The 20,028-nt window shown below is 53.8% G+C and overlaps 2 protein-coding genes across 4 annotated transcripts in view; one reads left to right on the top strand and one right to left on the bottom strand.

The window, feature by feature from the left end:
• MKL1 (megakaryoblastic leukemia (translocation) 1) overlaps positions 1-4,368 on the top strand; it is a 105,378-nt gene extending 101,010 nt beyond the window's left edge. For both annotated transcript variants that reach the window (XM_019515140.1, XM_019515141.1), the window contains exon 15: positions 358-4,368. In XM_019515140.1, the coding sequence (XP_019370685.1) occupies positions 358-857 (500 nt within the window). In that variant the 3' untranslated portion in view covers positions 858-4,368. The remainder of the gene's footprint in view (positions 1-357) is intronic.
• A 456-nt stretch (positions 4,369-4,824) lies between these two features.
• The window catches only part of SGSM3 (small G protein signaling modulator 3), a 64,883-nt gene continuing 49,679 nt past the window's right edge, over positions 4,825-20,028 (bottom strand). For both annotated transcript variants that reach the window (XM_019515142.1, XM_019515143.1), the window contains exons 12-22: positions 15,316-15,443; positions 14,822-14,977; positions 14,002-14,056; positions 13,348-13,397; positions 9,752-9,904; positions 9,447-9,517; positions 8,988-9,036; positions 8,543-8,628; positions 8,097-8,219; positions 6,776-6,836; positions 4,825-6,264 (exon numbers count right to left, since the gene is read on the bottom strand). In XM_019515142.1, coding sequence (XP_019370687.1) covers positions 6,181-6,264; positions 6,776-6,836; positions 8,097-8,219; positions 8,543-8,628; positions 8,988-9,036; positions 9,447-9,517; positions 9,752-9,904; positions 13,348-13,397; positions 14,002-14,056; positions 14,822-14,977; positions 15,316-15,443 — 1,016 coding nt within the window. In that variant the 3' untranslated portion in view covers positions 4,825-6,180. The remainder of the gene's footprint in view (positions 6,265-6,775; positions 6,837-8,096; positions 8,220-8,542; positions 8,629-8,987; positions 9,037-9,446; positions 9,518-9,751; positions 9,905-13,347; positions 13,398-14,001; positions 14,057-14,821; positions 14,978-15,315; positions 15,444-20,028) is intronic.

Genomic DNA, 20,028 nt, shown 5'->3' on the forward strand with positions numbered 1-20,028 from the left:
ATGGCTTCCACCTCTCTGCTGACCCACAGGAGACTGACGTTGCCGCTGGCACACAGAGCTCCTGGTCTGGGCCCTTGCTCGTGCTTCACTTGGTGCTGCCCAAAAGCACTGGCAGGCAGGCAGGGGAGTCACTGTGGCTCCATCAGAGACTAGTCAGGCACTGGTTTAATGTGCCATAAAGCTCCTGAACATACCTGGGTGGGTCTCTTCTAGGTTGCACTGGCCAGTGCTGGATCCCTCTGTGGCAGGTTGAGAGCCCCCACAAACACAATTGAGGCTTATCCGGGGAGAGGGGTCTCAGGTCCCTTGAGCGGAGTCCTTCACTGCCCTGGCACTATGTATATTTTTTCTCTACAGAGATTTCAGCTGATTTCAAAGAGCAGCCCTCCCCGGCTGGGAAGGAGCCGTCTGCATCCCCAGCCTGCGCCTCGCCACCTAGCAGCCACCATTCCTCTGAGCTGCCCCTGCAGGTGTCCGTGGGCCACCCTGTCCCAGTAGGCCGACTGGAGGACTTTCTGGAGAGCAGCACAGGCCTCCCTCTGCTGACGGCAGCCCATGATGGGCCTGAGCCCCTGCCCTTGATCGATGATCTCCACAGCCAGATGCTGAGTAGCTCGGCCATCCTGGACCACCCACCTTCACCCATGGACACTTCAGAATTGCACTTTGCCCACGAGCCTGTTGGGGGATTAGCCCTGGACCTGGGTGAGGCTAACTTGGACAGCATGGATTGGTTGGAGCTGCCGGGGGGGCCTGTCATGAGCCTTGCTCCCCTCAGCACTGCAGCCCCCAGCCTCTTCTCCACAGACTTTCTTGATGGACATGATCTGCAGCTGCATTGGGATTCTTGCTTGTAGCTCCCTGAGCAGAGACTGAAGGGAATGGGTGTGGGAGGGCTGGGGAGTGTGTGGGGAAAGAGAGGCCAGTCAACCAAAAATGAGCCCCTAGTATGTGTACTCCTCCCCCAACAGTGACCCCCAACAGGTACCAGAGGCTGGGGCCGGTACTGCTGCTGTTGGCTTTTGTTCATGCCAAGCTCCAGGCAGCAGGTCAGGCCCAGAGCGGAAAATGGGGCTGTTGAAGGAGAGGGTCCACAGGGGCTTTACAACTGGCTGGTTCCCAGCCCCCTCCCCTTAGCCTGGACACAGCTGGGATCTCAGGTGTTAGCAGAGGCATTTTAGTTTCCACCCTAAGCTCAGAGAAATAACAGCAGTGCCCTGCATGTGACCCTGGCAGGCAGGATTTCCCTTGCTCAGACTGGCAGGAAACAGTGCAGCTGGGTCTGTTCACTCCCGGGGGCAGAAGGGGACAGGAAGGCAGTGAGCAGCAGCTTGCTCCTAAAAGTAGTTTAAGAAAAAAAAATAACCATGGGGTTTATGCAGGTCAGGAAAGGTTCTTTGGGGAACCTTTACGGAGGGGGAGATGGGCTGTGGGAGTTGGAAGATGGGCACCTGGGGGATGGGGTGCAGGCTTTCTCCTTTACCAGGCCTGAGCTCTCAGGCCTGTCTCATTTCCGGACAAGGCTACAGCCCAAAGTGACACTCGAGCCATAAGCTACAAGCTTCCCTCATCCCCTCTGTTGCCGCAGTAGGGCTGGGTATGGAATGGACAGGGGTGGCAGGAGTGGAGGGCCCCAGGAGCTGGGCAGCTGCAGATGCTAAAGCATGGGCCTACCCTCCCTCCAGCTACCTGGGCCAGGTCCACAGGGGTGCCGCACTGGGGCCTTTACACACCAGACAGCAGCCAGGCCAGGCAGGTGGGAGGTGGGGGAGAGAGGGAAGCCACCATTGTGCCTGGGAACAAGGCCAGCAAACTGCTGTGTGGAGTTGATCAGGGCCCTTCAGTGCGCCACTCAGGCTGGGTAGAGAACCGGGCACGCAGGGGGGCTCCCTTGGCTTTTCCACTCCTCCAAAAGGCAGACAGCATCTAGCTGTCCCACTTCCCCCACCTGAGGTACTCGGGCAGGTTGGCACTGGCAGGCCCTGTACGTTCCTCCCCACTGTGCGTGATGAGCTGCGGCACTGAGCCAGAGGCACAAGGGTGGGCAGGAGCTGTGGGGTGAGGAGTCCAGCGTACCCAGACTAGCCCCACACTGCCCTCCTTCTGCACAGCTTTCCTAAATGGCCTCAGTAGGAGCCAGATGGGATGCCTGCCCTCTTCTGCACTCTGCTTGGGGCTGGCACCTGCTGCTGGGCTCCAGCTACACTAAGTTGCTGGGTATTTGGTCCTTCCATACGCTATATGTGGACTCCAGACAGTGTCTCCCCACCCCCAGAAAAAAAAAAAATGCAGTTGATGTGATCAGGAGTCAGGCCCTCATATGCTGAGGCCATCGCAGACCCTGTGCTCAGAGCAGCCTTCTGCCCAGGGCAAGAGTATCCAGGGTGTTTGCCCAGCCGGCCTTGGGCACTGAGCAGCAGCAGATGGCGTGTGTGGGCCCGGTGGGCCAGGAGAGGCTGAGGACTGTGGAGAGCAGCTCGGGTTGGGGGTGAGCAGAAGCTGTTGACACCTCCCGTGATGCAGCCTGGTGTGTCAGGGCTATGGCAAGCACCCGGACCCACCTGCCTTGGTGTCTGGTGAGCTGCAGCTCTGCCAGCCATATTTACTGCACGAGCCCTATTGGCGAAGGAGGGTGAGCGCGTGCAAGTCGTGTCAGCTTAGCAGGGTGATAGCAGTGGTAGCAGCTGCCCAGTGTTGTAGGATTAGGCCTCCCTAAAACCAGTGTGATGCCCTGCAGCTGGCCCTTTTTTCCCCCTGCCTGAGGATTGAGGATGCCCAAATCAGGTTATTGGCCTAGACACTGTCCCACTTCCCTTCCCTTCCACCCACCTCCCTGCCCTGCCCACGAGCGCTTTCTGTGCAGGAGCTGGTAGAAGGGAAGTTGCTGCCTCAATGCCTTGAAACGAAAAAAGCTCAGTTGTGTGGGTGGTTCCCGTGAAGGTGCTCCAGGCTGTTACGTGCCTGCGGCCATACCCCTCAGTACGTTAGCATTCATCCTGCCTGGTGCACCTCGGGGATGTGCCCTGTGTTATGGCCCAGAACCACCCTGCTGGGCTCTTGCTGGCAAGGCTGCCTGGTTTGGGGGGGAGTAGTGCCTCATGGAGGCAGAGAGAAGAAGCATTTGGTTTCCACATGTGGCTGAATAGGGAAGAGTTGGCTGTCCCCCACCCTTGCTATTGTAGTGCTTCTGCATGTGCACCCTTAGTCCCATGTCTTCTCTCGGTTAAGACTGCAGCTGTGCCCGGCTGGCATTACACAGGCAGGGATGGTAAACATGGCCAAAGCAGCCTGGCGGGACCGATCAGCCATCTCCATCCCATTTCCAAAGTCTGGGTCCCCAGTGGAAGGACTCTGGTGGACTAAGCAGCTCTAAAAGGGTATTTGTCATGTCACGCTGGGCTGGGCATGTGCTTCTGCAGTACAACCTCTGGGCCTAAGGTGCTCATGTCCCCCTGTTGGGCTGCAGCTGCTGTCCTTGTGCTCTGCCAAGGTTCCTTTATCCTTTGGAAGAGAGAGGTAACAGAAGTGGCCAGATTCACCTTCCCAGTACTTTTGGGGTGTAGGCGTAGTGGTAAAGTAATTGTGCATGAGACAGAGGAGGGAACTGCTGAGAACTGGGATTAGGAGGCACCTGGATTGCTTCCCAGCTGGAGGGGAAGGTGTAAACACCAAGTTCCCCCTGGCTTTTCAAAGTCAATAGAAGCCACTGTGATTGCTGAGCTCCCTCTGCTCTCTCCCCAACCCCCAAGATGCAGGGGCTGAGTCTTTGGTACAGATGAGAAGCTTCAGATAAGAGCAACCTCAGACAAGAACAAGTGCAATGAGCTTCTGCAGGGAGGTGGTAGCAAAGGTTCCTTGCACTGTGGAAGGAGGGGGAGCAGTGAGGTTCAGGACCCTCCCCTGCCCTCTGCAGTCATGCAGTGTAGAGCACAGAGGGATGGTGCTGCTTTGGTCAGCGTTGCAGTGGGTCCCGGGGATGGGCAGCTCCTGCTGGGAAGGTGCTAGGGCTGGCTTTGGGTGCTCACCTCTCCGTGGAAGGCAAAGGTGGCCTGCTCTTGCAGGATGGTTAAGTCCCTGGCTGGAGCCATCGCTTCAGTGCTGGACTGTTTAGAAGGGCTGTTCCCCCAGAAGACCCTGTTGCCCCCCACCAGGAAAAACAAAAGCCTGATGTTCTGCCTCTACCTTGAATGTAAATCCTGACTTTCTGCTGTAACCACTACTTGTTTGTAATGTGTATTCGATTAGCACGCACTCTCCCTTCCACTATGCAGCAGCTGGTGAGGGGTGACCAGCAGCATCTGGGGCGAAAGGCAGTGCTGTGACATAAGATCTAGTATGAGCACTCAACTGGAAAAGGACATTTGCAAAGAGGTAACGGGAGAGAATGGATCTTCAAATCAAATTATTTTTTCAGTTACAAATATTTGGAAAAAAAAATCCATTTTATTAAAAAAGATACCAAACCACTGCGTGAGCAGCTTCTCCTGGAGGGAGCGCTGATGGGAGTGGAGCAGGGATCACCTTGTCTCTACCCTCCCAGCCCATGGAGCTGGGAGACGAGGAGAAAGGCTGCATTTCTAGGAAGCCCTGACTTCCCTGCGCATTGGCTTTTCAGGTCTGGGGTTGCAGAGGCCTCTTCTGCCACTGCACAGAGACATTCACTCTCTGTGAGCAGGAGGCAACAAGCCCTTCACAAACAGCAAGTGTCTGTCCCCCTCCTAGGGAGGAGTGGGCAGCCTGGAGGGCAGGTACCTGGCCCAGCAATAGGAGTGAATGAAGCTCAAAACCATCTGAAGCCTCCATGAAAAGAAAGAGGCCAGCTGCGGTCTCCCAAGATGCAGTTTATTTACAAACCCACGGAACAAAGGAGAGTAGGATGCGAGTGGCATTTCACGAGGAGTTGTGCTCACACACAGGTGCTTTCACTGTACAGTCAGACTCCACAGACCAAAGCTACCACTCCCACTAGCAATTCTCCACCCCTGACCTGGAGGCTCCTGCACCCAGGTCAGAGACCCCGTCAGTCTCCCTGAGCCAGCTTAGTCCTGAACCCACTTCCTGAGCTAAGATGCCAAAAATATACACACATTTCTAGAGATTAAATTTACAGCTTTTTGGTTAATAGTAAAAATCAACTAGAGGCTAAAATGACAGCATGAAACACGCTCTGTTTAGAGGGCAGGCAGCTCCTGTCTCGGACCTGGGGGCAGAGACAAAGCCTATCCCCTAAGGCAGTTGGAGTTGGTACAGGCTGGTCCGTGAGGCACATCTTGTGAGCACCCTGCACGCTGGTGCACTGCAGCATGGGGGAGGGGAGACGAGACCAGTGGTGCTCCCCTGCCCCACAAGGGCAGACGCTGCTTCCCCAGGAGCTCCTGCAGTGCAGGAGAGGGGAGAGGCTGAGCCCTGGCCTGCGAGCAACATGCTGCCTTCCCTCAGTCACCTCCACCTCTTCTTTCCCTGCCAGTGCTCCTTGCTGTTTCCAGCTTCCTGCCCACTAGGCCCTACATGCCACCCCTCACATGCCCAGCACTGGTCTTCCACCCATGAGCAAGGCATGCTTGAAGGGGCAGCTGCCTCTTGCACACTCTGGACTAGTGGCACTTGGGAACGCTGTGGAGACTGCACCACATGTGACAGCCCCTGGGACACTGAAGGCGGAGAGGCCCATGGTCCAGGTATGAGCTCTCCCCCACGAGGAGACGGCAGGCGAGAGGGTGGCAAATAACTTACCCAGTGGAAGGCAGTGTGGAAAGGCAAAGCTGCACCCTGAGAGAGCCGGGCCACGAGAGGCAATGCCAGGGGCAAAGGCAGAGCACACCCATGGCAGGGATCCTTGGGCAGCTTGGCCAGTGCAGAGTGGTACAGGCAAGGGGGAGAGAGAGAAAGTCCTTGGTAAGTGCTCAGAGCTGAGCATTTACTCCAGCTGGTCACTGTGTTTTGCCCGTCTGTGGTGTGTGCTGCTGTGGCCATGCAGCCAGTCAGTCTGTCTGTCCCCAGTGACACAAGAGACCCTGAAGTGGGCCTTGTCACTGCTACAAGCAGGAAGGGAGCTGGGATACAAGTGAATGGGAGGGACTCATCTTTCCAGCAGGGCGGAGAGCAGCTGGGGGTCAGGGAGAGGGAAGCATGTGTTGAATGTGCGCAGTCAAGAAGGTCCACCCAGAGGCATGGGAGGGGTCACCCATCAATGTCCCAGCTGAAGAGATGGTGTTTCACTAACATGTCCTGCACGCCTTCTTTCAGCGGCTTCTTCTCCTTCTCCTGCAGGAAGACAGAAAGGGCCAGGAGCTAGTGCCAGCATCCCTATGTAGTGAGGAAGGAGCAGTGGCCTTTGCCCCACACCCCAGGTCTCTCACTCTGCTCTATCCCCTCACTCAGCAGCACCAGGCCAGAATAGCAAGGGCCACTAGTCAAGCAGAAAAGGTCAGCACCCTTTCCTCCCAGAGCCCCAACATGGCTCCTGGCTGGGGAGGAGAGACAAGAGGGGGGCAGGGAGCTGATCCTCAGAGCACCTTCAGCTCTCATCACCCAGCAGGTTTCTGTGAATGTTCTGCCGTTGCCAGGTCCAGCGTGACCCTGCCACAGACTCCAGCCAGCTGATGGCAGAGGCAGCCCCACTAGGAAGGGACAGCTCTTTGGCTCCTAATGATCTGGGGCACCAAACATGATGCTGGGGCACATCTGTGTAAACTCTGCTGGAGGCCCTCCAAAGAGAGCATGGGGCTGGCTAATGTGCCAGGAGATGGGAGGGGATCTCAAGCGGACAACTCACCTCTCTCTTTAGAGGAAGCTCCCAGTCCTGGGACAGACTGAATGCAAATTTGCAGAGAACTCTGAAATGGGACAAAGCAATGGTTACACCCTTACAACAGACACCTGCCGCCATCCTGTCCCCTTCCTTGGCTGCATTAAGGCTGAGATACCACAGGTCTGTGCCCAGGTGCTGGCTCCTGGATTCTCAGCTTATGTTAAGAAAACGTGAGATGGGGCCTTTAGCACTTAAGGGGCAGCTCTGGGTCGGCTGATCAGGTCTTTGGGACTGTGAGAACAGGACCCAAGCACAACAGCTGCAAAGGCCCAGAACAGCTGTTTGGAGAGGTGTGAGCTGCCCTGTGCATCTCACTGGGCATTAACGCCAGGGCGCCTTGCTTTGGGGGGACCCACCAAAAGGACCTGGCAGAGGCCTGGGTTGGGCGTGATAAGGCATAAGCAGGCCCAATCCTACTCTTCTCCCACAAGCAGATGCACCAAAAGCTTTTGCAGCTGTGCTCTGGGGAAAGGGCCCTGCCAAGCCCTGGCCTCACTGTCATGGATGCAGGAACCCCCCATCACTGTCAGCAAATGTAGCTGGTGGGGCAGAGCCCTGGGGGCCTGTAGCCATGGACTGCCTCCACATGGCTCTGCCCCACCCCAGGCCAGGTGCTCTCAGCCCCAGCTACAATACATTTGCCAACCCCAGGAGCAGTGAGGGGGCCAAGCTCCCCCCACCCAGCCCAGCTGCACAGCTGCTCAGACCTGCCTGGTTACACGAGGACCGCTTGGAGCTTTGGCAGCCAAGCCCATGCCAGGGCTGAGGACAGCAGTCCCCACCCAGCAGGCCACACCCTGCCGCTTGCATCCTGCAGGGCCTGGCTGGGAGGGGCCTCCGGTGGAAAGCAGCAGCCACAAACAGGCAGCCACCACAGCTCACAGGGGAAGGAGGGATGGTGTGGCATGTTTCAGTTCTGCCTCTGGCATATGGCCAACCCTCCCCACCATCCCCTGCCCAGCCAGCCCCTGTGCTTGCTCAGCCTGGTGCTGGACCCCCTGCCTGGCCTTCCATGTGCTAAGCCTGGGGGATGAGTCTTCTCTGGCAGGATCCACGGGGCCAGTCTGCAGCTGCATACTTCCCTACTCCACCACCAGGCCCTCGGGACCATGAAGGCAGCTTCTCCCCATGACAGTCAGGGTCAGACTCAGCTGTCTCTGGTCAGCAGCCTCTCCACCCCTGAGGTGTTGCTTCCACCGCTGGAAGGAGGCCGGGCCTGGCTCAGCGACACTTCTCTCTGCAGATCCACACGGACCAGCGGAAGGGGGACCTTGCACACACTCACCTGAGCTCACACTTGATCTGCACCCAGCCAGGACTGCGCAGGAAGGACCAGGGGTGAAACCATTTCTCCACCGTCTGCAGGCTCGAGCATAGCACCTCCAGCCACAAGTGCAGCACCTGCTCACTGAAGGGGGAGTTACAAGTAGCTACTGAAGAAGGAGCCTGGGAGCCCGGCCCCTTTGGGGGGCAACTCAGCTCCTCACCCAACCTCTGGCCCACAAGGTGCCTCCTCTCCACATGGGGCTGGGCCAATGCACCTGACAATACGGAACCAGCCAGTCCAGTGCCCTGTAGCCACCAATGCCGGGGGGCCATTTTGGGCAGGCTTGGCTATGCGTGAAGTGGCTGGTTCCCAGCCTTTCCCCACAGCCCCCTCCCTCCCTGGCAGCCTGCCCCAAGCTCAGAGCACAAGCAGCTCCGAGGAGGTCCTAGGGCTCCATGACTCACTTGAGTCCCACACAGATGAGGGAGCGAAGTTTCACATCCATCTGAGCATGCGCGGTGTCATGCGTCATGTTCACCGACTGCACCGCCTGCATGAGGGGAGGAGCCCGTTACCCCCTTCCCTGGGGCCCAGGCTGTGATGGGCCAGCCACTGTGACCCAGCATCCTGGGGTTGGCTCTCCCCATCATCTCTCTGTTGCCAGGGCTGGAGGACCCACGATCCCCGGGAAGCCAGAGCTTCCCACCAGCCCCGCGAACACCTTCTCGCAGGAGGGAATGGGGTGGGATCCCCATGCCTGCCTGTGCCTCCCCCCAGCCTCCCCTGTGGCACCACCTGCTGCCCGAGGCTTGCAAGGCAGGAGCTCTGGGCTCTTGGTGGGACCAGAGCAGCCATTTAAGGTCTCTTCACAGAAGGCTTCCGGGGGCAGGAGCAGGAGCACCTACTCACTCGATAGAGCAGCTCCTCTGGAGTGAGGACTTTGCCATCTTCATCCAGCCTACAAAAAAAGACCAAAAAAAAATTAGAGCAGAAGCCCAGCTCATGCTTCCAGGCCAGCCGTGCCCTAAGGTGGGCAAGACACCTGCCTGGCACAAGCACTCTGCAAGGACAGGGGTGGGAGGAACAGCAGCCCCTGGATGCTACCAAGGGTGGCTGCAGTTCTAGATGGTGCCAATGGCAGGCACAGCCACAGCGCATGGGGACGGGGTTCTGGACAAAAGCAATGTACCAGTCCCAGACCAGCAGGGCCACCTAGCACCACACAGCCCTGCTTTCTCGGAAGAAGGAACCCACTGGGACCCAGCAGGAAGGCACGAGCTTCCGAGAGAAGAGGGCAGCAAGGGTTTGGCAGGGGGGACTTGGGAATGGAGGTGGACCTGGCTCTCTGCGTGACAATGGTGGCCTCACCTGTAAGTCTTGCAGAGCACAAGGCGTGAGTACACAGAGTCGAAGTCCCTCTCCACCTCCCGGCTGGCAGCCTGGCAGGAATGGGACACAGTCAGTGCCACAAGAGCCCAGTGCCCACCCCCACCCTCATGGACAGCTGGACAACCTCCCAGCACCATCCCACCCAGGTAACAGCAGAGACACACCTTGCAACCCAGTGAGGAGGGAAGGTTGCAAGAAGGCTGCTATCTTGGCATCCTCCCAGGTGAGAGCCACACTTTCCCCTTCTCTCTTGGCCTAATAGCTCCCCTGAATGCCCTTCTCACCTCCTCAATGAATAACCAGGGATGGCAGGGTCCTCCCAGCAGCGATGGCTTCTTCAGCCCATGCTCAAATATGGACTTCAGTGCTGGACAGAGCGTCCCTCGGACCAGGTCTGTCACCCCCTCTGTGACCGAATCGTCCCCAGCGACAGAGTACTAGAGAATGAAAGGAGCCAACTCTGAGCATCTCTAAGATAAGCAGAGATGCACACTTGTCTAAACTGCTCATCAGATGTGTGTGTGGCCTTCCTTCCCATACAACCTGCACCCAAACACACCCTGGCCCAGCTTCCGGCCAGCAGTCCCAGGACCAAAAGCTTCCCTGACCCTCCCTGGGGCTCAGACCTTGTACTGGAAAATGCCAGTGCCTAACTAGCAAGCCTAGGGTGCTAGGAGGTGGGGGGTCAGGGGTATGCAGGCTGAACTTTTTAAGGCTTGCTTCTCCCCAGCTTCCTCCCTCTCTTCCCAAGCTCTCACACACTAGGAGTATCTGCAGGGTCCCTGCCCAGATGCTCTTGGGCTTTAAACACCCATGGACTGGCAGTCAGGAGAAGCAGGATCAAATCTTTGCCCTATACAGGCTCTCCATGACCTTGCACAAGTCACTTCACCGCTGTGCCTTACAACCCCATCTGCAAAAGGTGAAGGAATGAGATGCCCCAACCTCAGCAGAGTCATGAGGAGGTATTTGTTCCCCTTGGTGAAATGAGTGGTGACCTCCCTGCAGTAAATGTGCTTCTCCTGGGTATTTCAATCACCGGGGATCTACTGTAGGTGTGAAGTGGCTTCACCCGTGCCATATGAGAGTCTTTGGAATTGCCATTTTTATTGGAAGCTCGTGTACCTTCCCACGCAGCTCTTTCAGCCCCTTGCAATTCAAAGACTGTGGCAGCAGCACACTTCAAACTCAAGACTGAAAATGGATTACAGAATCCACATTGATTGCAACATTTCAGAGGACCTCAGCTATGGTAGGAGGCTTCATCTTTCCTTAAAGGATGTTACGGGAGTGTAAGAGTGATGTTGTTACTGTGATAGTCCAGAAATTATGCTAGGGGCAAGGATTTCTTAGTTGGTCTGATAAAAGATATCACCTTGCATAGCCTGGCTGGGCCTGGCTCCCTGTGATCAGACACCTGAGGAAGAATGGCTTGTATTTGAAATCTTTTTCCCCAAAGAAAGGTACATCCCATAGTTGGTCCAATAAAAGATAATCAACCTACAAAACCCTTGCCTTTCATTCAAAGGATAAATCAGCCTGGATCCCACTGTAGTGACTGGCACAGAGCATCCCCTCCAGATGGTGGGACCAAGGAGTTCCAGATTCATCAGTTGAACAGTAACTGGAATACAGCTCTCCTGAACATGGCACCTGACCTAGCAGTTGAGGCCAAGGCCCAGCCTTTGACAGAAGTCAGCAGGTCATTCCCTTGGATGACCTTGACACTGGCAAGGGTAAGAAATGCTGGTAGGTCAGAAGCTTGTCACTTGAGTTTCAATGCCCAGTGGGAGAGGAATACTAAGCAGTTGGCAACACCAAGAGCTCACAAGATGCTTTTTGTAATTTTTTCTGAAGAGACGGGGTGGCCTTTTGAACTGCCTTCTACAGCCAAAAAGAGACAAGATGACAGCCTGAATGATTTAGCTCGTGTGTAGTCTCTGAGCGTGGCTTTGCTAGTAGTCCCAGGCAACAGAAGAGGGACGAGACTGGCTTGCTGTCTCCATTCGTGACCTGCCTCTGATCAGCCAACTGGCCCAATAGCAGAGGTCAGTGTCCTCCCTCCTTTGGTGGGCTGCTGCTAACAGGAGTATTTGGAAGTTACTTTCCCTATGTCATGGGGTGTCTGAGTTATAGCACCTTGCACTGGTAATGATACACACCCACCAGGACTTCCATGAACTTCCTGTGGACTGGGTAGCTGGCTAGCTAGCTATATGGGAAGCTCATGAACCAGCAGAGCCCTGAGCCTGGAGATTGAGGCGAGTGTTGCCACCCTGACTCTGAGGCAAGTGGATGCGTTTAGTTTCCTAAGGTCTGGGACAGGAGATAGACCCTTCTCTGCCTTTTCTTTTTTTGGGATAAGGAGACAGCAGTGTCCTGTACTCCTGCAGAGTTGCTTGGGCCACTGCTGGGTGAGGCAACAAAGCCCTTTGCAAAGTTCTCTCTCAGACCCTGTGGCACAAATTGAAAGGCACTAGAGTGGAAGTGGAGAGCAAGCTGTGGATTAGCCATTATCCAACACCCATCCACCAGAGACAGTATTACACTCAGCAGTGCGGTATGGGGTAGGGGGCAAGGCAGCTCCCAAAGGCTGTTGTCAACTTCTGAAATTTCTGTCAAATCTGGTGCTTGGCTGACAGGATGGCGAGAGACTTATGGAGGAGATGGATGTCAGGAGTTTCCTCTGGTAACAGAACTACTCGCATTGCTGATGATCTGGTCATCTGTCCTGGGCCTACGGGGTTGGTATTTGTAGAGCTTCCAGTAGGACGGTGGAGAGTAAAACTTCACAGATCTGAGGATGGACCCAAACCCTTGAAGGAAGGGGAATGCACCATCAGTCCCTGGATGGGAGGTCTTGGATGGCTGCCTGCAGAGCAGTGTTGAAAGCTGCCTGGCCCTTCTTGTTCAGTTTCCTTCAGCTCCTCCCAGGTGCCCTCAAGCTGCTTGGATAAGAAAGAAGTCATCCTCCTCCATGTTAGGTAGACAGGGCTTGAAAGTCTGCCACCAAGTTCAGCAAGACCTATGAGCTCTGTGCATGAACAGAACCTTTCTTCTTTTGATTGGTTTTGGTGTCTTTGCTGTGTGTTCACGGTACCCGATCACCTGGTGCCAGTCTATTGGGGACTCTCACAGGTTTGCCTTTGCCAGAATGATATTCCCACTTCTCCCACATCTCGGTTTGGAGCCATGTCTGGACTGTGTTTGGCCTTTCTCTCAGCTGCCTCCAGGCACAAGTGTTGGCGCTGTGATAACAAGGGCTGAGGCTGGTACCAAACTAGCGTTGCAGCTCTCAGCACCAGCAGCCTCCATGGCTGCCGGAACTGGTTTCGTCTGGGTGTGATCAGTCAGTGCTAGGTTCAGCGGGGTCTCTCCCACCTCCTTCTCACTGCCAGGCAGGAACGGCACTTACTGAGGAAGATCCTGCATTGACCTCTATGGCCTTGCATGGAGTACAAGATGGCCGCTGGGTATACCTGGAGCCCAAGATAATGGTGCTGTGTGAAAGAATCCAGCCTTGCACACATGAGGCACACTCAGTTGGCTATTTTCAGGGGTCCCCTCCTTCCCCTCATGTCAGCTGGGAGCTCTAAGTGCAGTTCCAGGGACCTTGGTCACTGCACTGGACTGTCACCCATCCCATACCCTGTGGGCTACCAATTTTCTCTCTCCTTTACAAGGATGTTCAGCAAATACCTATGGACATTAAGTGCCACCTGGCCACAATTTTGTTTGGTCCTTGAGAGTTTGAGAAAAGCAGAGTTTCAGCCACCAACCAGTCAAAAGGGGCAATGGCAGCAGGGGAAACATGCATGACTTGTAGGAAGAAAGGCAAAGAGGTTTCCAGGATGATATTTAAAGATACAATGGTGCTTACCTCTTTACTCCGTTCGTCCAAGATCTCCACAAATTTTGCAGGAAACCAACCTATGTGAAGCAGACACTGGGATCAGCTTGAGACAGACTTTAGGAAATCCTTATGCAGGCACATACTGAACCCTAGAGAAGCAGCAGGCTGGGAGAGGGAGGAAGGGAAAGTGGGAGGACAAAGGAACTTGGCTCCTGTAGCCCTTGGAGCAGGCTGGGAGTCCAGCCTGAGAAGGAAAATAAGCTCTGGGATCAAATCAGCCTGGGCTCAGGAAATCAGGACCGTTGCAAAAGAGGTCATTAAAGGACATTCTGCCAACAAGCAGCACGGGCAGCCCCCACTCCAGCTGTAAAACCTGCTGCCTCTGCAGGAAGTAGCCAGCAAGACCATCAAGACAACTGCCCCGCAACCCAAGCCTGTGTCCCACCCACACCTCCTATGCAGCAGAGCAAACATGCATTCCCAGGCAGTCACAGCCCCCCAGGACCTGCAGAGTCTTTAGCTGCAATGCTGAGAACTGTGTGCAAAGCAAACCCATGCAGCCCTCTGGGAGAGGGACAGGAGAGCTCTCGCTGCAGGCAACAGCCCTGTGGAAGACCAGCCTCCTAGTCCCAGCAGCTCTGGAGCCTGCCCCCACTGCCTCCAAACCCCAGCCATTCTCACCTCTCAATCCATTCAGCTCCCCCACCCAGCAGTGCTCATCCTTCTGTGAGATGATCTGAAAGGAGGAGGGGGAAAAAGGGGACACTGACAACTTGCAACATGAGCAGGCTGAGGAGTGCCAGCAAGGAGACAAAGATCTGAGAACTACCTGCCCCCCGCCCCCTCCTCCCCCCCGCCTGGGGTGGGGGCGGGCAGGGGGAGGTTCTTGCCATGAGAATGGTGCTGGCAGAGGCAGACAGAGAAGGTGCGTGCAGTGTGGGAAACTGCTTTATCCTCAGCTGTCAAAGGCCGGCAGGGGCCTGAACACCTGCACTTCAAGTCACCAGTCAATTTTCATTACAGGCAGACCAGACCTGGTGGGAATGACAACTTCACTTGATCACCTCCAAAGGCTGAACCTCAGAGCCCCAGCTCTAAAAAGCATGAACTGCTATTGCTGGTGGCAGAGGACTAGCTCCATTAGCACTCTTGGGGCAATGTGTATTGGGTTAAACTGGGTTCCCAGCTCAGACTATCTGCCTGTCACTCAGGACTGACTGAAGTGGGAGGGAGCTTTACAACATGGGCAGGGTCAACATGCATTCAGTCCTGGCCAAAGGACACATGCGTTCATAAGGAAATCCTGCACCCCACCTGGCCTGGCCAGAGTCCCTACTCAGGTCAGAGTAACAGGCTACATAAACTGAAACCCTGCCAGAGCTATGGATGAGACTGGGCTGTGGGGAGCATTTGGTCTCAAGCAGTAGCTAGAGGCCAGTGCCTATACCATGACCTCTTTGCAAGGGAACAAAGAGGATGCATCCCAACCCCTCCCACTTACTGTGATTATATCATTCTTGCGGAAACCCAGCTCATCGTCATCATGGCGCTCGAAGTCCAGCAGGGCCTTGGCGCGGCGGCGACGGTTTCGAGAACAGGCCACGTAGTTCTCGTGGTCCCGCTGATGGCTCTCCATGCTGTAGTCTGGAGTCAGATCCTGGGGGCAGGGGGAAGGGGTAGGGAAGAGCAACACAGAGAAACAGTAAGAAGGTGACTGGACGCTGAGCCAGGTGTTCCCATCCCCACCCACCATAGCTCTTCTCCCTCCCTGGGACAGACAAATTAGCTCTCTCTGACCCCGTGAACAATCATGACTCCCTCCTCCACCTGGGAGGACCAAGGTATCCACAAAGACACTGCCCTTGGCAGATCTCACTTGGGCCTGCTAGCTCTTCTGGGGCTTGAATAGTGGTAGCCTGGACAGGGAGCATGGCCTTGGCTCTGCAGCGAGGAAAGGGTGGAAGATTTAGGCCTCCACAGGGTGTCCCCACTCACAATGCTGCAGTTCTTGGGGTCCACACACTGGAAGTGCCGCGCCACCTGCAAGATGGCCTCGCGCAGGTCAGCCACCAGCTCAGTCTGCTTAATGTTCTTGGCCTTCAGCGCCTCCAGGTCATCGTCACCTGGTACCAAGGGACAGGCCCAGGGTAAACACACACAGCCAAGCCATGTTTTTCATATAAATTAAAACAGAAGTGCTGACAGCCTGTCGTTAGGGCCTACAGTTAAATCAATGTGCATAATTCATTAAAATTGGAGGACAAGGATATTGCTTCTTTAACAATACACAGGATCAGTAGGAAAATGCCTCACTTCTGAAGCCAAGTCAAGCTGCAGATGCATGCCACACCGGTTGCATGCTGCATTAGACATCCATGTTCTTTTGAGTCTCACCAAGGCCTGATGACTATTATTTTCATTATTCTGAGTGCAAGTACTTTCAGTTTCTGTTGAACAGAGAGGCTTCAGGCTTGCCTCCTTTTGGTTTCAGTTCAGCCTGCAGGTGCAAAGACTAACTTCTTCAATGGACTAACTCATTCAGAGTTGAGAAACTGACTGGAGGAAGAAAAACAAGCTTTCCTTCTGCTTTTTCAATTCCCAAGCTAAGAACTAAAAGATGGGTGGCAGAGAAGATAACTTATACATTCCAAGAGGAATGCAGGGCCAGATTTTCCAGAGGTGCATAAACACCAACAGATGCCAAGAGGCACCTTCTGGGATTTTTCCAAGCGTCTTCACAGGCCTCTCACATGCACAGATTTAAACAGGAATCAGGCACTTCTTTACATTCCACTGGGCTCCTTTCTAAAGGCACCTAAATACTTTTGAAGTCTGGCCTGTGTTTACCAGGTATTATTAATCAATTCCCTATCCACAAGAGATACCTCCTTTGCTGCCCAAATCAATTTTAAATGGAAAACTACATTTTGATTAACTAGTGTGCCAAGTGCATTTAAAGGCAGTTTTATTTAATAAGGAAACAATTTCCAGATTTTTTTCACATTTCTATGTGAATTCCAATTCCCATCCAAATGCAGCCACACAATCCCAACTACAATGTTTTCACTTGGAAAAAATCAAGGGTGTCCAACTGGTTTGGTCCTTTGAGAGAGAACCAGATCACGAGCTCCTCACATGCTAAACCTGGATCCGTCTGCTTTTGGCGGTACGGCAAGCACTGTCAGAGAGCTGTGGGGTCAACACAACCATTGCTTACCCCCTGCTGCCGAGAAGCGTCCCCTGTGGGGTCCATACCCCAGATTTTGGCAGCAAACCTTCTCCCCAAATTCCTGAAATCTCCAGGAGCCCCACAGGCTGGATGACACTGCTCTGTTATCATCTAAATCCAGCCTGCATGTTTAACACCCTTGTAGTATATAAATACATTGTTAATAATTTTTTAACATGAAAACCTGTAAGAATTAAGAGTCTGAATAAACCTGTATAGATACAGTGCCTTCTCTGGGTTTAGCAAGATCATTCTGCTTCTTAATCCCATTCAGCCACCCCATCCAGCTTTGTGGAATCTGCAAATTTGTCAAGTGTTCACTCACTTCCACCCTCCAAATTATTACTCAAAATACTCAACAGGACAGACCCTGGGTGGGTGCGGGGCAACTTTACTTGATACGCTCCCAAGAGAACTTGGAATAGGACCTAGATGGCAGGAGCCTTGTAGCTCCTTTGACATTGGTTACAAGTCTTTGAAGGCTTCAGTCCTCACATGCTCAGCAGAGATTCCTTACAGGGGCTGCTAGATTATCTAAAAATTCTGTCTATATGAGCAGCTCCACCCTTGGGGCTTCAGGGGATTTACAGGATTCTCTGAAAGTTTCTCTCAGATGCTGTCACAGAAGGAGGTAGGCACCATGGGACCAGGTACAGTAGCCATGCCTGATCTGCACTGCACGGCCTTGCTGGAAGAACTAGAGTTCTGCTGTCAAAACTGTATGCACATGGCCCTCAAAGTTATTCTGCGGTAGCAGAACCCCTCCTTTTGGCTGGCCAAACACCACCTCTGCCAAACAAAGGCGGCACTTGGCACTGCTCGGCAGCCAACAGAGGTGCACGCAATCATACCCGTGCCTTCTGCTGGCTCATGCGCTGCCTTCAGCAGTTGCGGCCATAGTGCCCAGTTGCCTCAGTTGCTGCAGTGGAGCCATGCAGATGCGAGTGTCCTTTTGCAGCTTCCCTGCAACAGCTGCTGTCTGAGTTTAGCAGCAGAAGCAGCCAATGCTACTGCACAAGTGTTTTCCTTGCTGGTGCTGGAGCACTGAGGAGGAGGGTGATAGCCTCAGCCGAGAGAAAAGGAGAAGACCTGAACCTGGTACATGCACACATGTGGGTCAGGGATGAGGGAGGAAAATATAGGGGGTACCAGGAACTCAAGTGGGGGAGGAACTGCGACCGAGGGGAAGATGGGCCAGGATCTCCTTATCCATAACTATCACCATGTCCAGGAAGGGTCTGCAACTGCCAGAGCACATTCCCATCAGAACCCACAGCAGAGTCCAGCAGTGGGACGTCTTGGGACTCCTGCTGTCCTCAAGCAGCTGTAAAAAATCCCTGGCCAAACATGTGCTTCACAGCCCCCTCTACACAGAAAATGACAGCCTGCTACTATTGTCAGTTACTGCAGTATCCCCAGGGGAAGGAGTCTGCACGGTGGAGCTAAATGTTTCAATCCACGAAAACGTCCAACGTTCAGCAGCGGAGAAGTGTCAGAATGAATGCACCAGGATACAACCTTGATTCAGCCCCCTTTGTGCTTATGTATTAGATTTCTACACCACCCTCCCCAACAAGGGCTCAGAGCAGTTTACAGCAAGAAACAAACAAAAGTAGAACAGAATATGAAAAAAAAGCTCCCAAAAATGATACCCCAGATTAGGCCAATCTGCTAAATGCCTGCCCAAATAGGAAGGATGTCCTTTGGCCTGTTTGGTGCACAGCAAAACTAGGCAAGGAACAGTGGGAAGAGGAAGGATGGTTCTGCAGTTGAGCCAGATGAATACTGCCCAGATCCTAAGCCTGCTTCTGCTACACAGTTCCCATGTACGGCTAAATTAGTCACTCCATAGGTGTTTTCCATGGGTCTTTAACAGCATGAGCCTCATTTATGGGGTGCCCAACATGAGGTATGTCGAGTCTGACTTGCAAAAGTGCTGAGCACTCATCACTGCAAAGCTGAAACTAGTGGAGCTGTACTTTCAACAACCAAGGCCTTAATGTCTCTGTGCCCATGTTCTCCATCTCTCAAATGGAGTGACAGGGGCCCCTCAACTTGCAGGGAGACTGTGATGATTAAAATAATTTAATGTTTGAAAAGCAGCAGGAAGGTTTAATGAGGAGCAGTGCAAAAAAAAGCCCAGGAGGAAATCAGTAATTCTGCTGTCAGAGCAAAGCTGGAAAAGCATGCAGTAGAGACGAACTGGGGCCACCTACTGAACAAAAGAGAAAAAGAAACCTATCAAATAGCTGCTCATTAAGGGAGCAGCATTCGCCCTGTGCACTGAATGAAGCAGGGTTCTGTGGAAAGCGCAGCATGAGACCATGTAATTAAGAACCGCATCACAATACATACACACAGGAGGCTGAATTAAGGTCACACAAGTGACCTTCTGGCATTGATTAGCTTTTGAGTGCTTGACTTTACATACTGCTCTTTTACCCTAGTTTATCTGTAAGCAATGCTCTACGATCCTTGGAATTTACTATTAGCCTCCCTGAAAATTTGTACAAGGCATTTTCCAGCAAAGCCAGCAGGATCCACACTTAATGCTACTCATAAGACTGGAAGAGCCAATAAAACTCAAGAAATCAATGACATGGAGACCAATTTACCCACACAAAATTCAGGCCCCTTTCTTAAACTTTTAGATGGGGCAGGGGGAATCTGCCCTGATTCAAAATATGGCTCCCCCCACACCAAAAAAAAAAGGATCTACAGTAAAAGCTCTGTTATCTGGCATCCATGGGGATGGGGGCAGGGGGAGGAGGTTCCAGTTAATCTAATATGCTGGTTATCTGAGGGGCGTCTTTGCCTGTTCGGGCCACCGCCCTTCCTGCCACATCTGGTGCGCCAGGGCGTTCACTCCCTGGCGTTTGTGTGCTGGGGGACAGGGAGGGGGGACCCACGCAGGCTGCTCTGCCCCAGGCCAACAAGGAAGAAGTGGGACTCATTGAAACTGGAAGTGCCACAGTGGGACTTCGGGTTTTGCTTTTGCTGCATCGATCAGCAGGTGGTTTCGCTTTTGTCACGTTGATCAGCATGCTGGTTAACAGACCATTCCGGATGGTAAAGAGCCAGATAACACAGCTTTTACTGTATATCTTATGAGGGGAAAAGTTAATAAATCACACTTCACGCTGGGAGGTTTGCAGACATTTGGAAGTAGTAACAGCTCTTAAGTGCATGCACAGTTGTACCCTTTACTTGCATCGATTTTTCCTTAGTTTCACAGTTAGTAGGGTCGGAAGGGACCTGAGCAGATCATTGAGTCCGACCCTCTGCCATGGCAGGAAAGAGTACTGGGGTCAAATGACCCCAGCAAGGTGTACATCTAGCCTCCTCTTAAAGACCCCCAGGGTAGGAGCCAGCACCACCTCGCTTGGAAGTTGGTTCCAGATCCTAGCCGCCCTGACTGTGAAGTAGCGCCTCCTCATGTCTAGCCTAAATCTACCCTCTGCCAGCTTGTGACCATTATT

This window comes from Gavialis gangeticus, unplaced genomic scaffold (assembly GCF_001723915.1).
Source record: "Gavialis gangeticus isolate Ggan-Ray unplaced genomic scaffold, GavGan_comp1, whole genome shotgun sequence".
In the NCBI taxonomy this organism is placed as follows: domain Eukaryota; kingdom Metazoa; phylum Chordata; order Crocodylia; family Gavialidae; genus Gavialis; species Gavialis gangeticus.